The 18,271-nt window shown below is 41.5% G+C and overlaps 1 protein-coding gene across 2 annotated transcripts in view; it reads left to right on the plus strand.

Moving 5' to 3' along the window:
• The window catches only part of nek7 (NIMA-related kinase 7), a 49,047-nt gene that overhangs the window by 14,434 nt on the left and 16,342 nt on the right, over positions 1–18,271 (plus strand). For both annotated transcript variants that reach the window (XM_028402958.1, XM_028402957.1), the window contains exons 2-7: positions 2,239–2,326; positions 8,367–8,507; positions 9,123–9,185; positions 12,501–12,611; positions 16,491–16,599; positions 17,544–17,651. In XM_028402958.1, coding sequence (XP_028258759.1) covers positions 2,267–2,326; positions 8,367–8,507; positions 9,123–9,185; positions 12,501–12,611; positions 16,491–16,599; positions 17,544–17,651 — 592 coding nt within the window. In that variant the 5' untranslated portion in view covers positions 2,239–2,266. The remainder of the gene's footprint in view (positions 1–2,238; positions 2,327–8,366; positions 8,508–9,122; positions 9,186–12,500; positions 12,612–16,490; positions 16,600–17,543; positions 17,652–18,271) is intronic.

Genomic DNA, 18,271 nt, shown 5'->3' on the forward strand with positions numbered 1-18,271 from the left:
GCAAAAAATTGCATATTTAGCATAAACTGAGTCTCTTCCACATACAAAACCTGGGTCTGTCCTGCCATATATATGCAGCTGTCTCACACTGAAAGTCCAAACTAGACTCTGACATGCATCTATGAATAGTTAGGGGATTTAGCTTTTAGCTGTTGCCAGCCATCCAGCCACCATTTCTCACCCACATGACAGAAATGCAGGCAGACTAGTACATAGAGTTTCCACTGCTGTTTGTGCCCATCATGTGTTTTGGAAGTCAAAAATGTCTTTCTGTAGTAAAAGGAGGACCTTTTTTTCCCCTTAACACAGACAATAGGAGAAGTGAGAATTGTAAAGAAAGGGTTTTATAAGATTTAAAGTTTATATGGTAAACTGTTTCTGTTCACTCAGTAGGCTATAGGATTTTGCTTTGAATGCGTTTAACTGTGCACGAAAAGGAGCACTAATATTATGACCTTGTCTCATTTACTCCCCTTGATTGAGTTAGTGTTGTTAATTGTGTTATTTCCCAGTGTGTGTTAATCTAACATGGCAGTCTTAATTGATCTCGTTAACGTGGGGTGTAGGAGGTGAAACAATGTTAGGGAGCTCAGACGCCCCCTGGTTATTTTGACACATAGACAGTCAGAAACACAAGAGGGTTAGGGAGAGGAGTAAGGGTGCCAGCCTCAATCTCACTAAACACAAGGCTGAAGCGCCAAATATCACGACAAGAGGCACAAAGGCCGGTTGGGTGGAAGACTCCCCTGTGACACCAAAATTCAAATGCCATGACACGCAGCTCATACAGGCTGCTTAATAGACCCTATTTTCACCTGTCATTGAAATATGCATAATTGTATATCTGGGACATTTCAGAGCTGTCAGATGTAAGAAGTAAATTAGTCAAAAATAAGAAGCAAAATATTCAGGAGCATGTCTGTAGTTTTCCTCTTTTGCCTTGAGCAGTGGGTGCTCTTAAATTGTTGTTGCTTGTAAACCCTTTTTTATATTTTAAGTGCATTTCATGTAAATTACAGGAAATAATACCAGTAATACAGTTAATGCGTTCCCAAGAGAAATAATGCTGTGCAAACATGATCTTCAAAGCACACATAAAAACCAACAAACAAACATATTTAACTACAGTATTGGAAAAATACACATGTACTCACATGTGTGTCTACACTACTACCTTTCTGCATTATAAAAACACTAACCACACCATACACAACCATGTATATGGTTGACTTAATGTACTTAATGTAGTAATATTAAATTGGATGATGTAATTGATACAATCAGCAGTTGTTCACAGATGCCCACTTGTATAGATATGTGTGTACACACTCAAACAACATAGCTTATGTTTGCATATATCTTTTTTTGTATGTTGAATGCAGACACCTCACCTCATATGTGTTTTTCTAAGGATGAAACACTGTTGGTGTCATGCATGCATGCTAACCAGCATTAATTATGAGTAAATCAGTGTTAATTGTTGGATTATATGTAGCCATATTAAGTTTATTACTCTGTGCACAGGAAATTATCCTAGAGCATCTGGCAAAATCTCAGTTTTTCCCCACATATATGAGTTGAGTGTAGGCTGGAATCATAAGCTAATTGCATGTGTGAATATAATTTTGCATCATGCTTTTTTTTTTAAAGACGTAAATTATTCATTCAGGTAACATTTCCCATTATGGGACTGTCTAAATGCAGTGATAAGCCAAGAAACTGGTTGTAGTGCATCTTATGCAATTAGCTTCCGTCGAGGCTATATGCCAGAACATGCAATTAAACAGCACCGGGCATACAGACTCATCTCACTCACCTCTGTGTGACCCATATTCTCTCGGAAAACGGAAAATGAAGTGGAATTGCTTGAACCAGTAACTGGAATAACCAGTAATTCCCATGAAAGGCTTCTTGGAGGAATGCCAAGGAAGTACAGAGGAGCATTATCTGGTTTGTTCAGATTAATTTTGGTGCCTGCTGCTGTAGCTCTGCCATGCTGCAACTTGAGAGGGACCCACACAAAGAGTGTCAAATCCACAGGCATGACGCAGGTTCCAGCTTTGCTGAAACAAGACACTGTCACAGCAACCATCACTTATTAGACTTGTGCTAAAGAGCAGAGAACATCTTGTACAGATCTGTTGAATTTAAAGGTATTTTAAATGAAGCGATACCTGTGTGTTTTCTTTGATGTGTAATGGTTAGCTAACCAGTGGTTCTCTTTTTATTTATTTCCAGAGGTGTACAGGATCAAGCACCTAACACCATGGATATGGACATGCAACCGCAAGGACGGCAAGCAGCCGTGCCAGTCTTTCAACCCCAGGTAACCCCAAACACACACACACAGACACACAGACACACACATACGAACACAAGCCAAACTTCTGACTTGTTGTGAGTAACGATGACATGACAAGAGGAATGCTGAAGATTGTCAGTTGCCAGATGTTTTGTTATACTTTTGATACAAGGGAAGTATGCCATTCTATTTATTTAAAAGACCGATTAAACCTACAAAACACATATTCATAGTTTTCCTGTGACTCACAGTGCTGTTTCAGTCTAGAGTTCTTTGATATTTACAAAAAGTCTTGGCAATATCAGCTATGCAGATTTCTGCGTTGTCTCCAGTATAGTGGAACTAGATCTGAAAATTCATTCTAGGTTCTCCAGTTCATAAGCTTGTAGCTTAAGAAACTTGTATCACTGCAGAGAATCCACCTGTAGCAATAAATTAAAGCTTGTGACAGTGTGTGACTTGACGTAAACAATGAAGGTATGTATCGGTAATTTGTACATGAGTACATGAGTCCTGTGCACAGTAATATGGTTGATAGGTATGGTACGGTGGAAAATGTGTCCTATGTGGAATTGCTCACAACATCCATATCTTTTCTTGAGGATTTTGTTTTCTGGAACCTTCAGCCAGTATCTCCAAAAATCTGCAATTCACAGATTTTGGATAAACAACATGGTAGACCACGGGAAAATGGAACTTTTTGATGTGGAGGTGAATAGCTGTGGTTGTGTTCCACACCTGCGTTATCATACAGTGTGATTTATTGTCCAAAAAAAGAGAGTGTCATTTAATTATTTATGTTGACATACTCCTTCATCCATTCACTGGAAGTATAGTATTTCACCTTCTTGACATTTTGAGGGGTAAATATTCCACATTACCTTTTTACTCTGTGTCAGTCAAGATGAGCTTTTCAATCTAATCATCCCTCAGACCACTGTAGCCTGTGTGTGTGAGAGATAGACAGCAGTGGATGAATGTTGAGTTGTTACTATTGATCAGAACTCTGGAGTCTGGCAGAGCCTGGCCTCCCTGCATGCCTCTTTTGGTTCGATACAACTCAAGTTTGCTCTGTGCAGCAGATCTGGTCATTGTTGGATTTTAATACCGCCCTCCAACATCAGGCGCATTGATTTCTTTACAGAAGGATGTTTTTGCCTCCATAAGTATTGAATAGACTTTAAACAAAGAGGATCATCCATATGCCCCAGAGTAAATGTGGATTCTTTTTGAAAAAGAAACAACACTAAAAATAGGCCTGTGCTAGTTGTTGTTTTTCGCGTGCATGCAAGGGCACCGCAACATTAACACTGGAATTGCCAAGGGGGTTAATTTATTCTAAGATTTGTAATTGCAAAATTAAGGATAATTGGGTTGCTCACAGAAGAAAGTCAGATAAAAGCTCTAATAATTAATTTGACTTAGGCAACACTCCCCTACGCATACCCACACTTGATTATGTGTTATTGTTCCAGCCTAATGATTTCTTTCTCTGTTTTTCAATCTATTTCTAGCAGTTTACATCAGTGTTAATTCAAGGCTCACTTTTTGTGCTTAGGTTACTGGTAGCACAATGAACTTTCCTGTGTTGCATCATGTTTTTTTCCACTCTCACACAGCATGTTGGAACCGATTTCACATTTAATGGGAGATGGAGAAAGAGAGGGAGTCGGTGAGATTATGTAGATGACTGTCTAACCAGCATCCAGATGGGTGTCTTTCAACAAGTCCTGTATCTTTTTCACACTTTCCTAAGGTTCAGTCTGCTCGGCAGCAAGGGAGAAAAACACCAGCCTCCTCCTGAAGAAATCTGAATTGTATATGTGATGAAGGATATTCTGTATCGCTTGCAATATAATTTCTCTTGGTCCCGGAGGTATGATGCATATGCATTAGTTAAACGAGATGAGCTGGTAAGATGTGCATTTTTAATGGTGCATTTGCTCTTGAGTGAGTGGGAGGGTTAGTGAGGAGGCCCCCTCAGATCAGATTTTGATCGTCACAGCAGAGTTTGACAGACACAGCTCTGTCTGCAAGCGCTGAGACAAGGCGGTGTGGTTGTGGAGCTGATTGAGAGGAGAAGAATGAGAAGCACCTTTGGGGTGAATCCTGCCGGTTTGACTGCCTGGCTCACTGGCTGACTGGCTGAGGATGAATATTGCATGGTGCCTGCTCAAGGGGGCTGGTGACTGGTGAGGGTGGGAGTTACCCCCCTCCTGCCTGCCAGTTGCTGTCTCTCCTTGTATCCCTCTCTGTCTCTCTTGGATTACACCCAAGCTAATTTGACAGATTTTTGTAAACACTGTTTGCTTGTGAAAATACCGTATGGCCACTCTACAGTTTTAGATTGTTTTAGTCATGATTGCTGTTGTATACAGTTTCCCTTCGTAAGCATTTTTTTTGGTCAACCAAACATGACAAATCTCTGCATCACAACCAACATCTAGGACGGTCCTAGACATCAAAGACACAGTCCATCTGTGTATTATTAAACTATTTCTGGGTTCTAATACAGAGAAACTCAAATTCCTTCTACTATTGTTGTCTAAAAGCACAAAAGATTGTGTTTGATTGCTTATTGTAAATTATTAATTGCACAAAAAAGTAACCTTCCCATCTCTCTTAAATAAATGGTCATACTCATCAGATGTAGTATTTGAGATAATTTTTAAAAGCACATTTTTTGTTTTTTTTTTGCCTTCTTTGTGTAGATGAGTCCTAAGTTTCAGTCTTTTTGGTTTTTCTGCATGCCCCACGGTTCTCCTCCTCCATTCGCGACAGCACCTCTCTGCTGCCGCTGGCCTTTCTGTGGCAGCCGTTGGCACTGCTGGGCTGTCACATCTCACCCTCTCCCCTCTGCTACTTGTCCCCCACCACCCCCACCCTGTCTTCCTTTCCCTGTCTTCCACTTTCCCTCTTCCACTCTCCATGTGCCTTGTCAGTTGTGTTTGGCAATGGTGTCATTATTGGGCAGCCCGTATCACACTTCCTCCGATGAGCCGTCTATCTGCTCCCTCTGTCTCTCGCTGTGCTTCTCTCTCTCTTTCAATCCCCCTGCTAGTGACTTGCCCATAGCTGTTGTGTGTCACCTTTATACCCAAGACATCCTGTCCCTCACAGACGTTACCCATAATGCTTTGCCCAACTGCCACTTAATCCTCATTCCCTACAGCTTGTCCCCATCATACACCAGAGTGATGTGAGTAAAAAAGAGTGTGCACACCACATGGTAGTGAACAGAAATATAATTCAAAAAAAGATTAACAACCCAAGTAAAATTATTTTCCTGACATGTTGTACAGGTATTTTACGCAGGTAATTGACATTTGTGATATATATATAAATAAATAAAGTAAAAATGCAGCTTTGTTTAGGGTTCATTTAGAACATGAACATGTCACCTTGTTTCAAAAAAGGTTCATTAGATCACCCATCATTTCTGAGCTCACCTATGAAACTATGAGTTTAGCATGTGAACAGTCAAGTTTAGGTCTCTACAAATGTTTGTCTGTAAAACCCTCTCCTCCCAGTCTTGTCCAAAGTCTGACCCCTACCTCATTCAGGGTCATTCCTCTGTGACTCCCTTTTGTTTGTGTGTGGTTGCCGGGGCCTTGTCTTTCAGCTGGGAGCTCCTGATTGTGTGACACCCATGTGCTGCAGATGAGATGGCCCGTCAGTCAGCTGTGGCCTGGCTGCCCTTTGAAGGCCAGGCCAGGGGGCGAAGAGGTGCCGCAAATGGCCTGTGAAGTTTACATACACTGCCCACTGCTAAACAGATTAGCTCTAATGAAGTGTCTAATGTCGGGGCCGCTGGCTGACATAATCCTGCCTGGCAGCCCGGCCCCTTGGCTGCCAGAAAAGCCGCCCTCCCTCCAGCCCTCTCTTCCGCCCTCGCATGGCCTCTGCTGCCACCCAGGGCGACTCCACACGGGGAGGTGCCCACTGTTAATCATGCTGGACAGTGTGCGATCTGACATGCAAATGTAGGTCATTGCATATGTAAATGTGTGATTACGAGGCTGGCATGCCAGGACACATTAGCAAGACTGTGCTCTCAGCAGGCGGTTGTCACAGCGCTTTAGAGGCTCATGCTAACATTTGTCAAGCTACCACGCAGCGAATGAAAGTAATGCCCTCTTGTCCTCTCTGCTCCCCCTTTTACTCTCTCTCTCTTGCTCTCTCACTCATGCTCTCTCTGTCTCTGTCTCTGAATCTATACACTTTCAACTGTCCATCCTGCATCAGTGCACAAATGCTTCTGTCATATCCTGAAAAGTCATTGGCCAATATGGCTGCACTTTAGTCACACCTTGTACATCTTTGTGTTATTTCTGTTTTTCTTTCCTATAGTTTCTTCAATTTTAAAGTCTAGAGCAGAACGATGCATATATCTGCGTTGTGAAGTCGTTTTTTTATGATTGCTATTAGTGATGCATTATATCTACTCTTTAAGATCTAAGCTAGTTTTAAACAATGGATTGTGGATCAGTGTGCCATGCTTGCCGTCAGTGACTTTCAGACAGCTTGGGATGATGGTGGTGTCATGCTGAAAAATGCACACACCTCGGCGGTGTTAATTGGACAGCGCATCTCATTGGCTCACGCCTCTGTTGTTGGCTGTCAACTGTAAAGAAAACGATAAAATGTTTAAATGCCCCCCCCCCACAAGTCTTCGAACCTGATATATAGAATCCAGTTGTCATCATGAAGGAAGATCCTATAGGTCACTAATGGTAAAAGAAATGTAATCCAGTTTAAGCAATATTACAAGGCTGCTGGTCCCCATGGGTTCATGTAACTTTCAGACAAACCAAACATTTGATAAATTAATAGACTAGTGCCATACTTGTCAGTTTTTAAAATAGAAATTGGTCATATGTATTTTGGCATTTTAATTGGGTTAAATCTCATTGTATTTCTTGCCTACTGTGTAGGCAGTGGAAATCCTGCATAGCCTCCAGTCTGAGCTTGTGAAACTTCGTCAGAATGCAAGTGAAGCGAACAAATGTGATGACACTCTGTTCTTGTATGTTTTAGTGCTTAGGAAATTATTTTTTGACCTTCTCCCCTTCTTCATCCTCTTTTCTTCTGTCCTGAATCGCTTACCCCTGAGCTGATCCTACGGCCATGCTGGCAGAAGCACTAGTGACATGTGGCATTCTGATATCTGTCACCTTCTGTTTGCTCCCGCTGACGAGTTTTACAAGTTTACAAAAAGGCTGGAAAGGTCACACAGCCTGCTCTGTGAATTTCTCGCACATTATATCCAAGGGGCTCATTTTGATTTATTTTTGAGTGTTTTTTTTTAATTGTGGAAGGTGAATTTCTCAGCTTGCACAGCCAATCGTGTGGTGAGGAGAGGTGAGGAGTCTTTTAGTCTGTGGCCCAGTGCCAGACTGTTGCTGATATAACTTGGCAGACAACAGAAAAGGACTCCTGTGGGTTCCTGTGAACTTAAAAACCTTCGATGGAATGATTAGAAGCCTGCATTTATGTAAATAAGATACTTTATCTGTCCTTGTATGAACAGAATTTTTTTTGTTCACCTTTGCTCCAGTGCTGTTTTAACCAACAACACCAATTAAGTCAAGAGGGATTTATTAGCCTGCCCAGCAGATGTAAAGTATAATTGCAATTACATAGAAACACTGTCTAACCACATATAAAATCAGATAAAGCAATACTTACTAATTGTTATAATCAAAGGTTAATGTCTGGTGCCAGTATAAAAGCTATTGTCATTTTGCCACCAGCACAGATTTTGAGCCCTTGGTTTTACATGAATTACATATGAAAATAGCAGTATGCATTGTCTTCCATTTTTAGGGTTTAGTGAGATGCTGGAGTTAAGTGGTTGCACATCGTATTTACAGCATTGCCTAATGCCAGTCCAACTATCAACCGTTCAAAAAACAGCCTATAGAAACCTGGTTTTACCATGGTTACACCCACATGTTTTAGCTTCCTCTCCCCTCTTTTACCAATGTGAAGATCGTTCCACGTACGTGCATATAGGCTGTTTTGAAGATGCATGTGTTAATGTTTTTTTTTCTTTTTCTTTCAGAAACCATTGCAGCCAGATATGGGCCATAATTCACTGGCTAACTTCCAGATTGAGAAGAAGATCGGACGTGGCCAGTTCAGTGAGGTGTACCGGGCGAGGTACCTGTTAGACAACACATCAGTGGCCCTGAAGAAAGTTCAGGTAAGATGCTGTAAATGTAACTTAGCATATCAAGTGCAGCAATATATTTAGCCAAGTGTTTGTCACAAAGCCAACAAAAACATAGGCACACTTGCAAATGTTTTGGCACTCAATTCAGCTCACCCGCATGGAGGACATTGAAGTAGTAAGAAATAAAATCCATGTGCTGAAACACAATAATGTTTCAACCAAACACCAAGAAGTCTAGAAAAAAGTAGAGACTTTTTAGCATGCTAAAATTAAAATGTCAACCTTTACAATAACATGATAGTTCTTGGTAAACATGCGCATATACAGATCCACATACAATATTCACTGACTTGTACGCACAAGCACACTGATAAGAAGATATGCTGCTTGGATCGAGCATGTATACACAGAAACACACCTCTGATACACCTTACACAGGAATCTGTGCGTGTTACTCAGATGTGAAACACCTGTAGTCACTTCAACACCACCTTAAACATAATAGCCACCATGTTCTCTGTTTAGTGTTTTTCCCCCTAGTTTCTCTACATCTCTACATCTCTCCATCTTACATTTTTTTGAATGTCATAAACACCCCTCTCTGTCCTCTCTCTCTCTCCCTCTCCCCTTTTGATCTCTTGATAGATATTCGACTTGATGGATGCCAAAGCTCGGCAAGATTGCATCAAAGAGATAGATCTCCTTAAGGTAAAGAACCAGAGAAGAGGGAGCCGGCGCCATGCGCTCTGCTCTGTTCTCTTAAGGTGCCTCAGCTGAGACCTTCCACCACAGGAAAACAATTGATCTGCACCAGACGGCATGGATTTGTGTGTGTGTGTGTGTGTGTGTGTGTGTGTGTGTGTGTGTGTGTGTGTGTGTGTGTGTGCATTTCCTTGGATGGTTACGAATGCAGAGGAGTGTTGTAGTATTTGTGGATGTGAATGAATATGTGAGACTGTATAGTACATGTGTATTACTTTGTGTGTGTGTGTGTGTGTGTGCACAGGGTTACATCCCTCCAGGCTGACATTGGCTTTTTTTAATGCCAAAACTATTGTTTGTTTTTAAAAAATCTGTTTAGGGCCAGGCAACAGTGTATCAGCATGAATGAAATTCATTTATTAAACTGCCTTCAACATGTGTCAGCTGGCCTGCTCTCATACTAATGAACAAACTAATGACCGCTTTAATATCTCTGCCTGTCTGACGGATCTGAGATGTGTGTCAAAGTTCTGTGTATGTGCTTGTGTACGTGTTCATGCAGTACTGGTAGCATTTCTCTCCATATATGCAGCCTTTCCACGTATGAGTATGTGCACTGCAGGCAGTTTGTGCACATATACATGCTCACACGTGCACATTAGGGAGAACAAGAAAACAAAACCAATTAGTTTGTGCCACTCAAACACGCTTTTGAGCCTCCTGGGGCTTTTTGGACCAATCAAAGGCAACGACACTCAGATGCAGAGAAGATCCTGTAGAGAGCTGTAATTCGAGTAGCACATCAGTGACTTGATGGCATAAGACAGCAAGGTTAGATCTGTATTTCTGACCCCTTAAGAGAGGGTCAGAGCAGGGTTAAATGTGACAATGTCAGGTAACTATGTTTCTCATCTCCTTTTGTTTAATTCCTTTGAATCTGTGGATGCTCTCTCCTCTACTTCTTTTTCTCTTCTGCTTGTTTCTCGTCTTTTCTGACTATACCCTTTTGTCCAGCTGCTACAAGTTTCTGTCCATCTTTCCTTGCTGTGCCTCATTTTCCCTATAGAGCTCCTTACTCCTTTCTTTTCTTCCTCTGATTGCCAGTTAACATGGAAGTTCTGCCTGGCCCTGCACTGCCCAGCCAGCCTGATAATAAAGGACTGAGTGAGAGAGACAGTACTTCTGCCTTATCCCCCCACTAGACAGGCCAACAGGAGACACAGCCAAATCAGAATAATGAGAGGCACACTGGCATGGGCCGACTGGAATGACACACATAGTCGCTGATGATCATGCACACACACAGACATTCTCAGTCATGGCCTTTTAACAGTATGCCTATTTGTTTGTTTGTCTGTCTGTGTTTGTGTCTGCTCATTCTTCTGTGCTTCCTTGCTCTGGCATGACGATTTCGACTCAAGAATTTCACTTCTCACATCCCTTCTGTCTAAACCTCGCTGAGAGGAATGTTGGTTTTAGAAAACACCCCTCTCCCTGCCAATCTGCTAATTTTACCATTCTTGAAATCCCATAGCTGCGTATTCCACTCGTGGTTACTATCAGGCTTGGATTGTCTTCCTGACTAATGATCTTCCCTAATCAGCAGTGAAAAGCTGTAATGATGTCTGTTTGCTTTTTTGTGTTAAAAATGTGTGGTATGTTTGTGCACATGTGTGTCTGGGACAGAGGCAAGACAGACACCTGGCAGCATCTGTCTTTTTTCACCTGATACACACATCATAAATCTCTTTTTGAGCAATATATTTTTTCAATATTCACTGTATCATTTGCCAGGTTTAGTTTTTCTTCTAAGAGACACACAATTGTTCCTATTTTGTGTTCATATTTCTACCAGCTCTAATTATACTATAACTTAATTTAACTTCCGTGCTTAATATTTGCTATCAGCTTGCATTAGTCAGTGTCTTGTTGTTCTTTGAAACACATCACCAGCTCAGCAAATATATCACATGATTGCATGATTAAGTAATTACACACACTGGTGGGTCTCAGGCAGCATGTGTAATTACATAATCATGCAAGACTCTGTGTGATATTTTCCAGTGAATGATTGTTGTATTGCAGTAGAGTCCCATCCATCATTTACATAAACATCTGCAAGTGAACATATCTCTTTATTTCTCTGTATCCTTCGCCTGAGGTTCAAGTTGTGGAAGAAGAGTGGGTTATGGTAGGGGGAGGAGGGGAAGGGGGATGAGGAGGAAGAGGAGATAGTGTTGGTTGGGTAGGAGGGTGGGGGGTGGGGGGACTTGTCATCACTCCTTGGCTGTGCTACTGTGTGGAGCTGTGCAGAACTGCCACTCTGAGCCAAAAATACATCTGGCAAGAAAGGACAAGGGAGGGAGAAGGAAAGATGGAGACATGAGGAGGGGAAAGAGAGGACGAATGAGAATGAGGATTGTGGAGGGATGCAGAGATGGAGTGGAGAGTGTACTGTAGCGTAGTGCACTGTACTGTGCTCTCCTTTCCCCTCTTCTCGGCATCATCCAGAGCATGAACATTTCTTTAATCACAGCAGAGAAAGCAGAGCGGAGCCGAGCGGAGGACGCATGTCACACCGCTCCGTCTGCTCACATCACGGCTCCAGCTCTCCACATATCACCATCCCTCCCCCCTCTTCCCTCCCCCCACTGTCTAACTCAGCTCACCTTTTCTTTCCTTTTCCTTCCTCACCTTTGTTCTCTTTCCCTACTTCTTCACCTCACTCTGCCTCCATCATTCCCTTTGCTTGTCTGTGTCACTGTGTCATTTGTTTCTTTCCCTTCATCGCCTCTCTCTCCCTCCTCCCCCCTTTTCTCTTTTTTTTTTGCTCTGGATGGATAGAAACTTTTTGTTTACGATAAGGAATGCTATTCCTGCCTTATTGACCAACCAACAGGAAGGAATCTCAGCTAGAGATAAGCCTGCGATGCTTGTTTTTTCTGACTGCCAGCCATGTCAGCCTGTCAGGCATGTGTGTGTGCCTCACACATGGGTTGTTGTCATCATAGACAGGGGATTGTTGTGACATGTTATCCAGCTTTGTCACACTTGAGGACAAATCCGTCTCATTAGGTCAACACATAAAAAACTATGGATTCCATGCACGTTGCAACTGTTTAGTTTTAATTGGTGGTGAAAGTGCAGTGAATTGCACATGACATAAATTTCTGTTATTTATGATGAGGTTGTTTTATATGAGTGGTGTAATGTGTTTGCAAGAAGCTAGGGAATATGACTATAGACTGTCTTATTGTGTCACCACCAACATGTCCTCTATTCACTTATTCATGACACGTCTATCTGTTTTCTCTTCAACAGCAATTGAATCACCCCAATGTGATAAAGTACCATGCATCTTTCATTGAGGACAATGAGCTGAACATAGTACTGGAGCTAGCGGATGCTGGGGACCTCTCTCGTATGATCAAGGTAACCAACCCGGCAGGAACAGCTGCACTTCTCACAGATCACACACTTGCCCAGACAGCAGCGAGAGCAGCTGATTTGTGGCCATGAAATGCTGTAAACATTCACCCCAGGAGTCTTTTAAGGATACAGACTTAAAAGCTACAATTCATAGTGTCTTGTTTTTTTATTTTGACACACTAAACGTCCAGTGGTTTTATCAACATTGATTGTAGTTATTTGTGGTTTGCATGTTTTTTTAACCCTTTAATACAGGGTTTATACAGATGCTTGTATAAGTGACAGTGAGTTTGTTTTAAAGGTATACACACATTAACTCTGAACCAAGTCTAAAGAACTGGGTCTGGATATTGTCCAAAGTTCCTATTTTACAAATTCAGCACGGTCAGAGACAGGCCTGCTCCCACTTCTGGAAATAGTCTTGCTTGATTGCTTTAGGCTGTAGGGAGGCATGATGGTATAGCGTAGATATCGAAAGGAAAGGACTTGTGTCTGTAATGATGACTTTTTTTTTGCTTTTATGTCAAAGATACATGTCTTTGACCACGTAACCAAAACAGTGATAAACAATAATGTAATGTATTGCATTGGCCATTACATGGATATTGTATAAGGGAGCTGGTAGGATAAAGTGCAATTTTTGTCAAGTGCAGCTAAATCAGAAATGTACAGTCTCACACAGAGACCCACTGGGAGAAGCTCCAGACAATTTCAGGAGTCTAGTCCATGTGTAAAAAGGCCTTCGGAGATGCTTAACTGATTTATACAAGCCAAGTTCTTGAGGGATAATGTCATAGCCAGTCTAACACCATATCCTACATGTGTTGTCATCAGAAGCATAGACTCAATAAACCGCTGACCAGACATTTTTATAACAAAAGAAATGATGGCAGGAGGCCTGTGGTTTGTGGTTGACACAGAGCACTACCTGGACACTGAGTCAGCTTGAATCATCCATTCCGCATTGAAACCAAAAACCAACAAATTGAAGCTCTCCTGCAGCCTCCTTTCATCCCAGCTGTATGTGTTGACATCTGCCAAGACTGTCAAAGGGACATCGTAAAAAATGATGCAGTGATTAATGGTCATAAAACAGGCCATCGGATGCATGTAGGGGGTACTGTATGTAAAAGGAAATACTGAGGATGACTTAATCTGGTTATAATCAAGTTTCCCTCATATCATGTACACAACTATACACTATAATTTGTGGCAATGCTTTGAGGTTTTAATTGTTATTTTTTTCTGACCATATGTCATTCAAAGAAAGGTTTTTGTTTAGCTCTTAGCTTCTTGATCTTTTCGTTGGTTCTGACCAGTAAAATCAACACTAAGTAAAAGTAAAATCAAACATATAGTGGTATTAAGTGCATAATATGTGGCTTTGAGCCTCATCAATTTGTCAAGTTGACCATGTAACCTCAATTTGTTAGCTTTCTAGTGCTCGGATTTTGTTGAAATTGGAGCAGGGTTGTTCAAAAGTGGTAACGTTTATATCCCAGGCTCACCCTTTTTTGAGTTAGACCAAACCCCCAGTTATTATAAAAACCTGCCAGTATAGCAAATTAGTGGTGTGCATGTAAAAAGCCTGGTCTTCTCCCATGCATAAATGATGCTGCAGCGTTGTATCAGCACAGCTCGACAAGCTGTTTGCAGTCATACTCAGCAGCTCCACATCCGCACAGTTCAACACAGCAAATTAGGAGAGGCGAGGATTAGTGGTACAAGAGAGTGAACATGGCAGGCTCAGCACACACACATACACACACTGATATATATCCACTACACACACACTAACACACTTAATACATACACATGGTGTACAGTGTAAGCAAAGAATGTGTAGACAGTACAGAAACACACACACACTCATGCAAGTGTTACAAAGATGTAACATGGCTACCCAGAGAGGTATGATAACAAACCACTGAGCGTCACTGCTATCTTAGCTAAGTTACAAGGGATGCTGTGGGCTGTGTCATATCCTTATGGCTGCTGACAGCACACTCACATACAATATACATGCCTCTTCTCTGCACCATTTGTCTTTTGCACCAACCTAAATGATCCCCCCCCCCCCCCCAATGTCACTGTGGAGGAGGTCCAGAGGTTCTTGCTACAGTTCAGCCCCTGCCCTCCTTTGGTTTTAATGTGAAGTAAACACATTCATACAGTTTGCCATATGTAAAACAGACACACATACACCCCCCAATGCATGAATTTAACATTTTTCATTCTTTTTGATTTTTTTCTCGTCCTCCGTGCTTCCCCCTCCTTCTCTCTGTTTCTCTCTCTCTCTCCCTCACTTCTCTATTACTCTCTCTCTGACCATCTCAGAATTCAAATGAAATCAAATGGTCCTTGATTTGCATGCACTTACAGAATATTGCATGTGCAGTGTTTGCTGTTAAAGGCATGGAGAAGAGGGTGGTGTTAGTGGGTGTCTATGTGCTCCCCCATTGACATCAAACAGTCCTCTGATATGGAAATGGGAGGGCAAGGGAAGAATGGCTCCTCACCGAGGCTTTGTTTGGATGTAGGCCAAGGTCTATCCCTCCCTCCTATCTCTCTTCCTCTTCTTCTCTCACACCTCCCTTCATTTTTCTATATACATCTTCTGCCTTATTGCCTTTTATTGATTCACTATTTACAGTATGTTATCTATTGTATCTCCTTCTGTCTCACTAGGTGTCGCAGACATTTTTTGAAACACCTCTCTCTTCCTTGACCTTTGACCTTACAGAAGAAAAATCAACTTTTTTTTTAGAAACAGACTTAAGCTGTTCAGAAATAAATACAATATTGTTGACCCAAGTACTATTTTAATCCTGTCCTTGATCACCATGTTTCCGACCACTGCTCATACTTGCCAGTTATTACCCAGCTTATGTTATCATCCAGCTAGCTAGCAGCTCTGAATGTGATGCTGACTACACACAACATAAGCGTGGTTCCATATACAGTAAACACAAAGGCTCTTTGTTACCTTTTCTGATTTGATCACAAAACGATGTATTATACTGTTAAAATGTATGAAGTAGGCTTGGTTTGCCATTTAGTCATTTTTTTTTAAAATTTAGTTTTAAAATGTTTTATACTGTCGGAGTTTCTGCTAAATGCTGAGATAGTAATTTTCATTTGAAAGGCTCTCAACCAGGTCCAGACTCCCCCCCCCCCCCTGCAAATGGAGCCACAAGGACACCCCATAAAATCCTGATGGTAGCCATACTTCCTCCATAGCCTGCGCAGCCGCTGCACTGCTGTTTGAGGAGGAGCTCCTATCATCAGTTGTTGATTTTAGTCGTAGTGGATCAGTATGCCAATTAATTTAGCTTAAGCGCTGTCATCACTATGGCTTTTCCAGGAAAGCCATAGCCACAATCTTGTGATGATGATCATTGAGAACAACTTCCTGAGCCCTCCAAAAAAATAAATAAATAAATAAAAGTTTTAAAACTGGAACCACTGTGTCACAGAGAGCTGTAGCTAACACAAGTGCTGTGTGCCAGATGGGAGTGTTTTGGAAGGTTCCACAGATTTCTTCTCTCTGTTCCTGGGAAGGCATGTGCTTTCCATTGTAGGCTGCAGAGAAAATGAGACGGAGCTTGGTTAGGGAATGGACAGACCTACACAGTGGTCTGGGTTGCATTAGGAGTGGAGTCATAGAGAATAGGGAAGGATACTGTATAAAAGCACACACACACATATAAACAGTGTTCATCTGTATTAAAGTTACCTTCTGTGCCACACAAGACTTTTTTCCATTTATTTGAAAATATTTTATTTGTCCCTGGATTCGGATGCTAATTCTCTAATTTCTTGTGTGTGTGTGTGTGCGCGTGTGTGTGTGTGTGCGTATGCATTCATGCATTTACTTTACAGCACTTCAAGAAGCAGAGGAGGCTTATCCCAGAGAGAACAGTGTGGAAGTACTTTGTGCAGCTCTGCAGTGCACTTGAACATATGCACTCCCGGAGAGTCATGCACAGAGGTAATGTGGACACACACACACACACACACACACGCTGTTCATTCATTATCCCTGTCGAGGATTGAGTTTGGATAAATTTGTGTTTGTAAGTTGTGCCATCCTAATAGCCTGGTCAGCCATCCCCATTTACTCCTTGAAAACCCTCTCAGTGAAATGGGTCTGCAATCTCTTCCTTTCACAGCCAGTCCCACACGGTAAAAACTCTGTTGTACAGATTCTAGCCTTTTATCTGAAATTGGGCAGGCTTTATGCAATGACTTGCTGCTTGCCTTGTTAAAAAATATTTGCAGGATTGCAAGTAACACCTTGGATTTTCAGTCACCTGCGTACCTGCTCCACTGCATCTTTTAGATGTCTTTTTTTTGCTATTGGTCTGGTTGATGCTCCGTCTGTCACATGCTTAATTTCTCTGATTGTAAACAATATATTTCAACTTTTTGTTAAAGACTTTGCATATATTTATACAATTTTCTTTAGTGTGAATGACCTTGTTTCATATGACAGGAGGCTTAAATGTAAGGTGTTAAACAATACATAGACCAGAGAACACAGTGTTTATGAGCCCACATGCTTTCAATAGGGTCCAGTCAAATCAATTCCTGGTTTCATACACATAGCCTCCTGCACAGATGGAGACAGACACTCTCTTACAGGTGATGTACTTCCGTTTGGACTGACTTTGATTAGGGCACAGGGACACTAATGAACCCTGAGCTCTGAGCTTTAACGACCACTTAGCACAGACTGCCTATTCAAAAGCTGCTACAATTATACGGGAGCAGTAAATTTCAAAGGCTGATGCGGGTCACATTAACATCACTTCAGAAAAAAACAGCTTGCTAACGCCCACATTAACTAAGATGAAAATTTAGATAATACACTTTATGCCTGTAGTACTAGACTAAAATGAAAGTTTACCAATTTTTTTTCTTTTCTTTTCCCAGATATAAAACCAGCCAATGTATTCATCACAGCTACAGGAGTAGTGAAGTTAGGAGACCTTGGACTGGGAAGATTCTTCAGCTCCAAAACAACTGCTGCTCACTCACTAGGTAACTTAACAGTTTCCACATATGCGGATACACACACACACACCCACAGCAGCCCCCAGTAATCTCCTAGTGTTGGATGTGTTTCATTAGGCATGTGAGTCCAGAGCCATGTGTCATTTAGTCATTCTACCCAGCCAGCGCTATGCCCAGCCCCTTCACGGGCCACTTAGCTGCTTCCTGTTGCCTTGACCTTTAACCCCAACACAGATGAAGACTGAACCTGGCGACACATATCTCTGATTGTGAGTGTGCTATAAAACAAGCCGGCCGGCTTTACAATCAGGGTTATTGTTCGTGTTGATGGGTTTGTTTGTCACCTGTAGGAAGTAAAATCATATAACACAGTATTTTCATTCAAATAAATTAAAGTTATAAGGCGACCTGATGGCCATCTTTAAGGGGGTACACCACCAGGCTGAATTTTTTTTTGTAAATATTATCGCTCTCCACAGTGTTTAAAATTTAAAGAAGTAAGGATATTAATCATTCAAAACATGAAAACCTTTCCAAACAATTAATAATATCAAATAATTGCAGAAAATATGTATTTTGTGATTGTATGCAGCAGTTATTTATTATTGCTTGTCATTTTATGGTAATGGAGTTATTTTAGCTATAGC

The sequence above is a fragment of the Parambassis ranga genome, chromosome 4 (genome assembly GCF_900634625.1).
Source record: "Parambassis ranga chromosome 4, fParRan2.1, whole genome shotgun sequence".
Lineage (NCBI taxonomy): Eukaryota > Metazoa > Chordata > Actinopteri > Ambassidae > Parambassis > Parambassis ranga.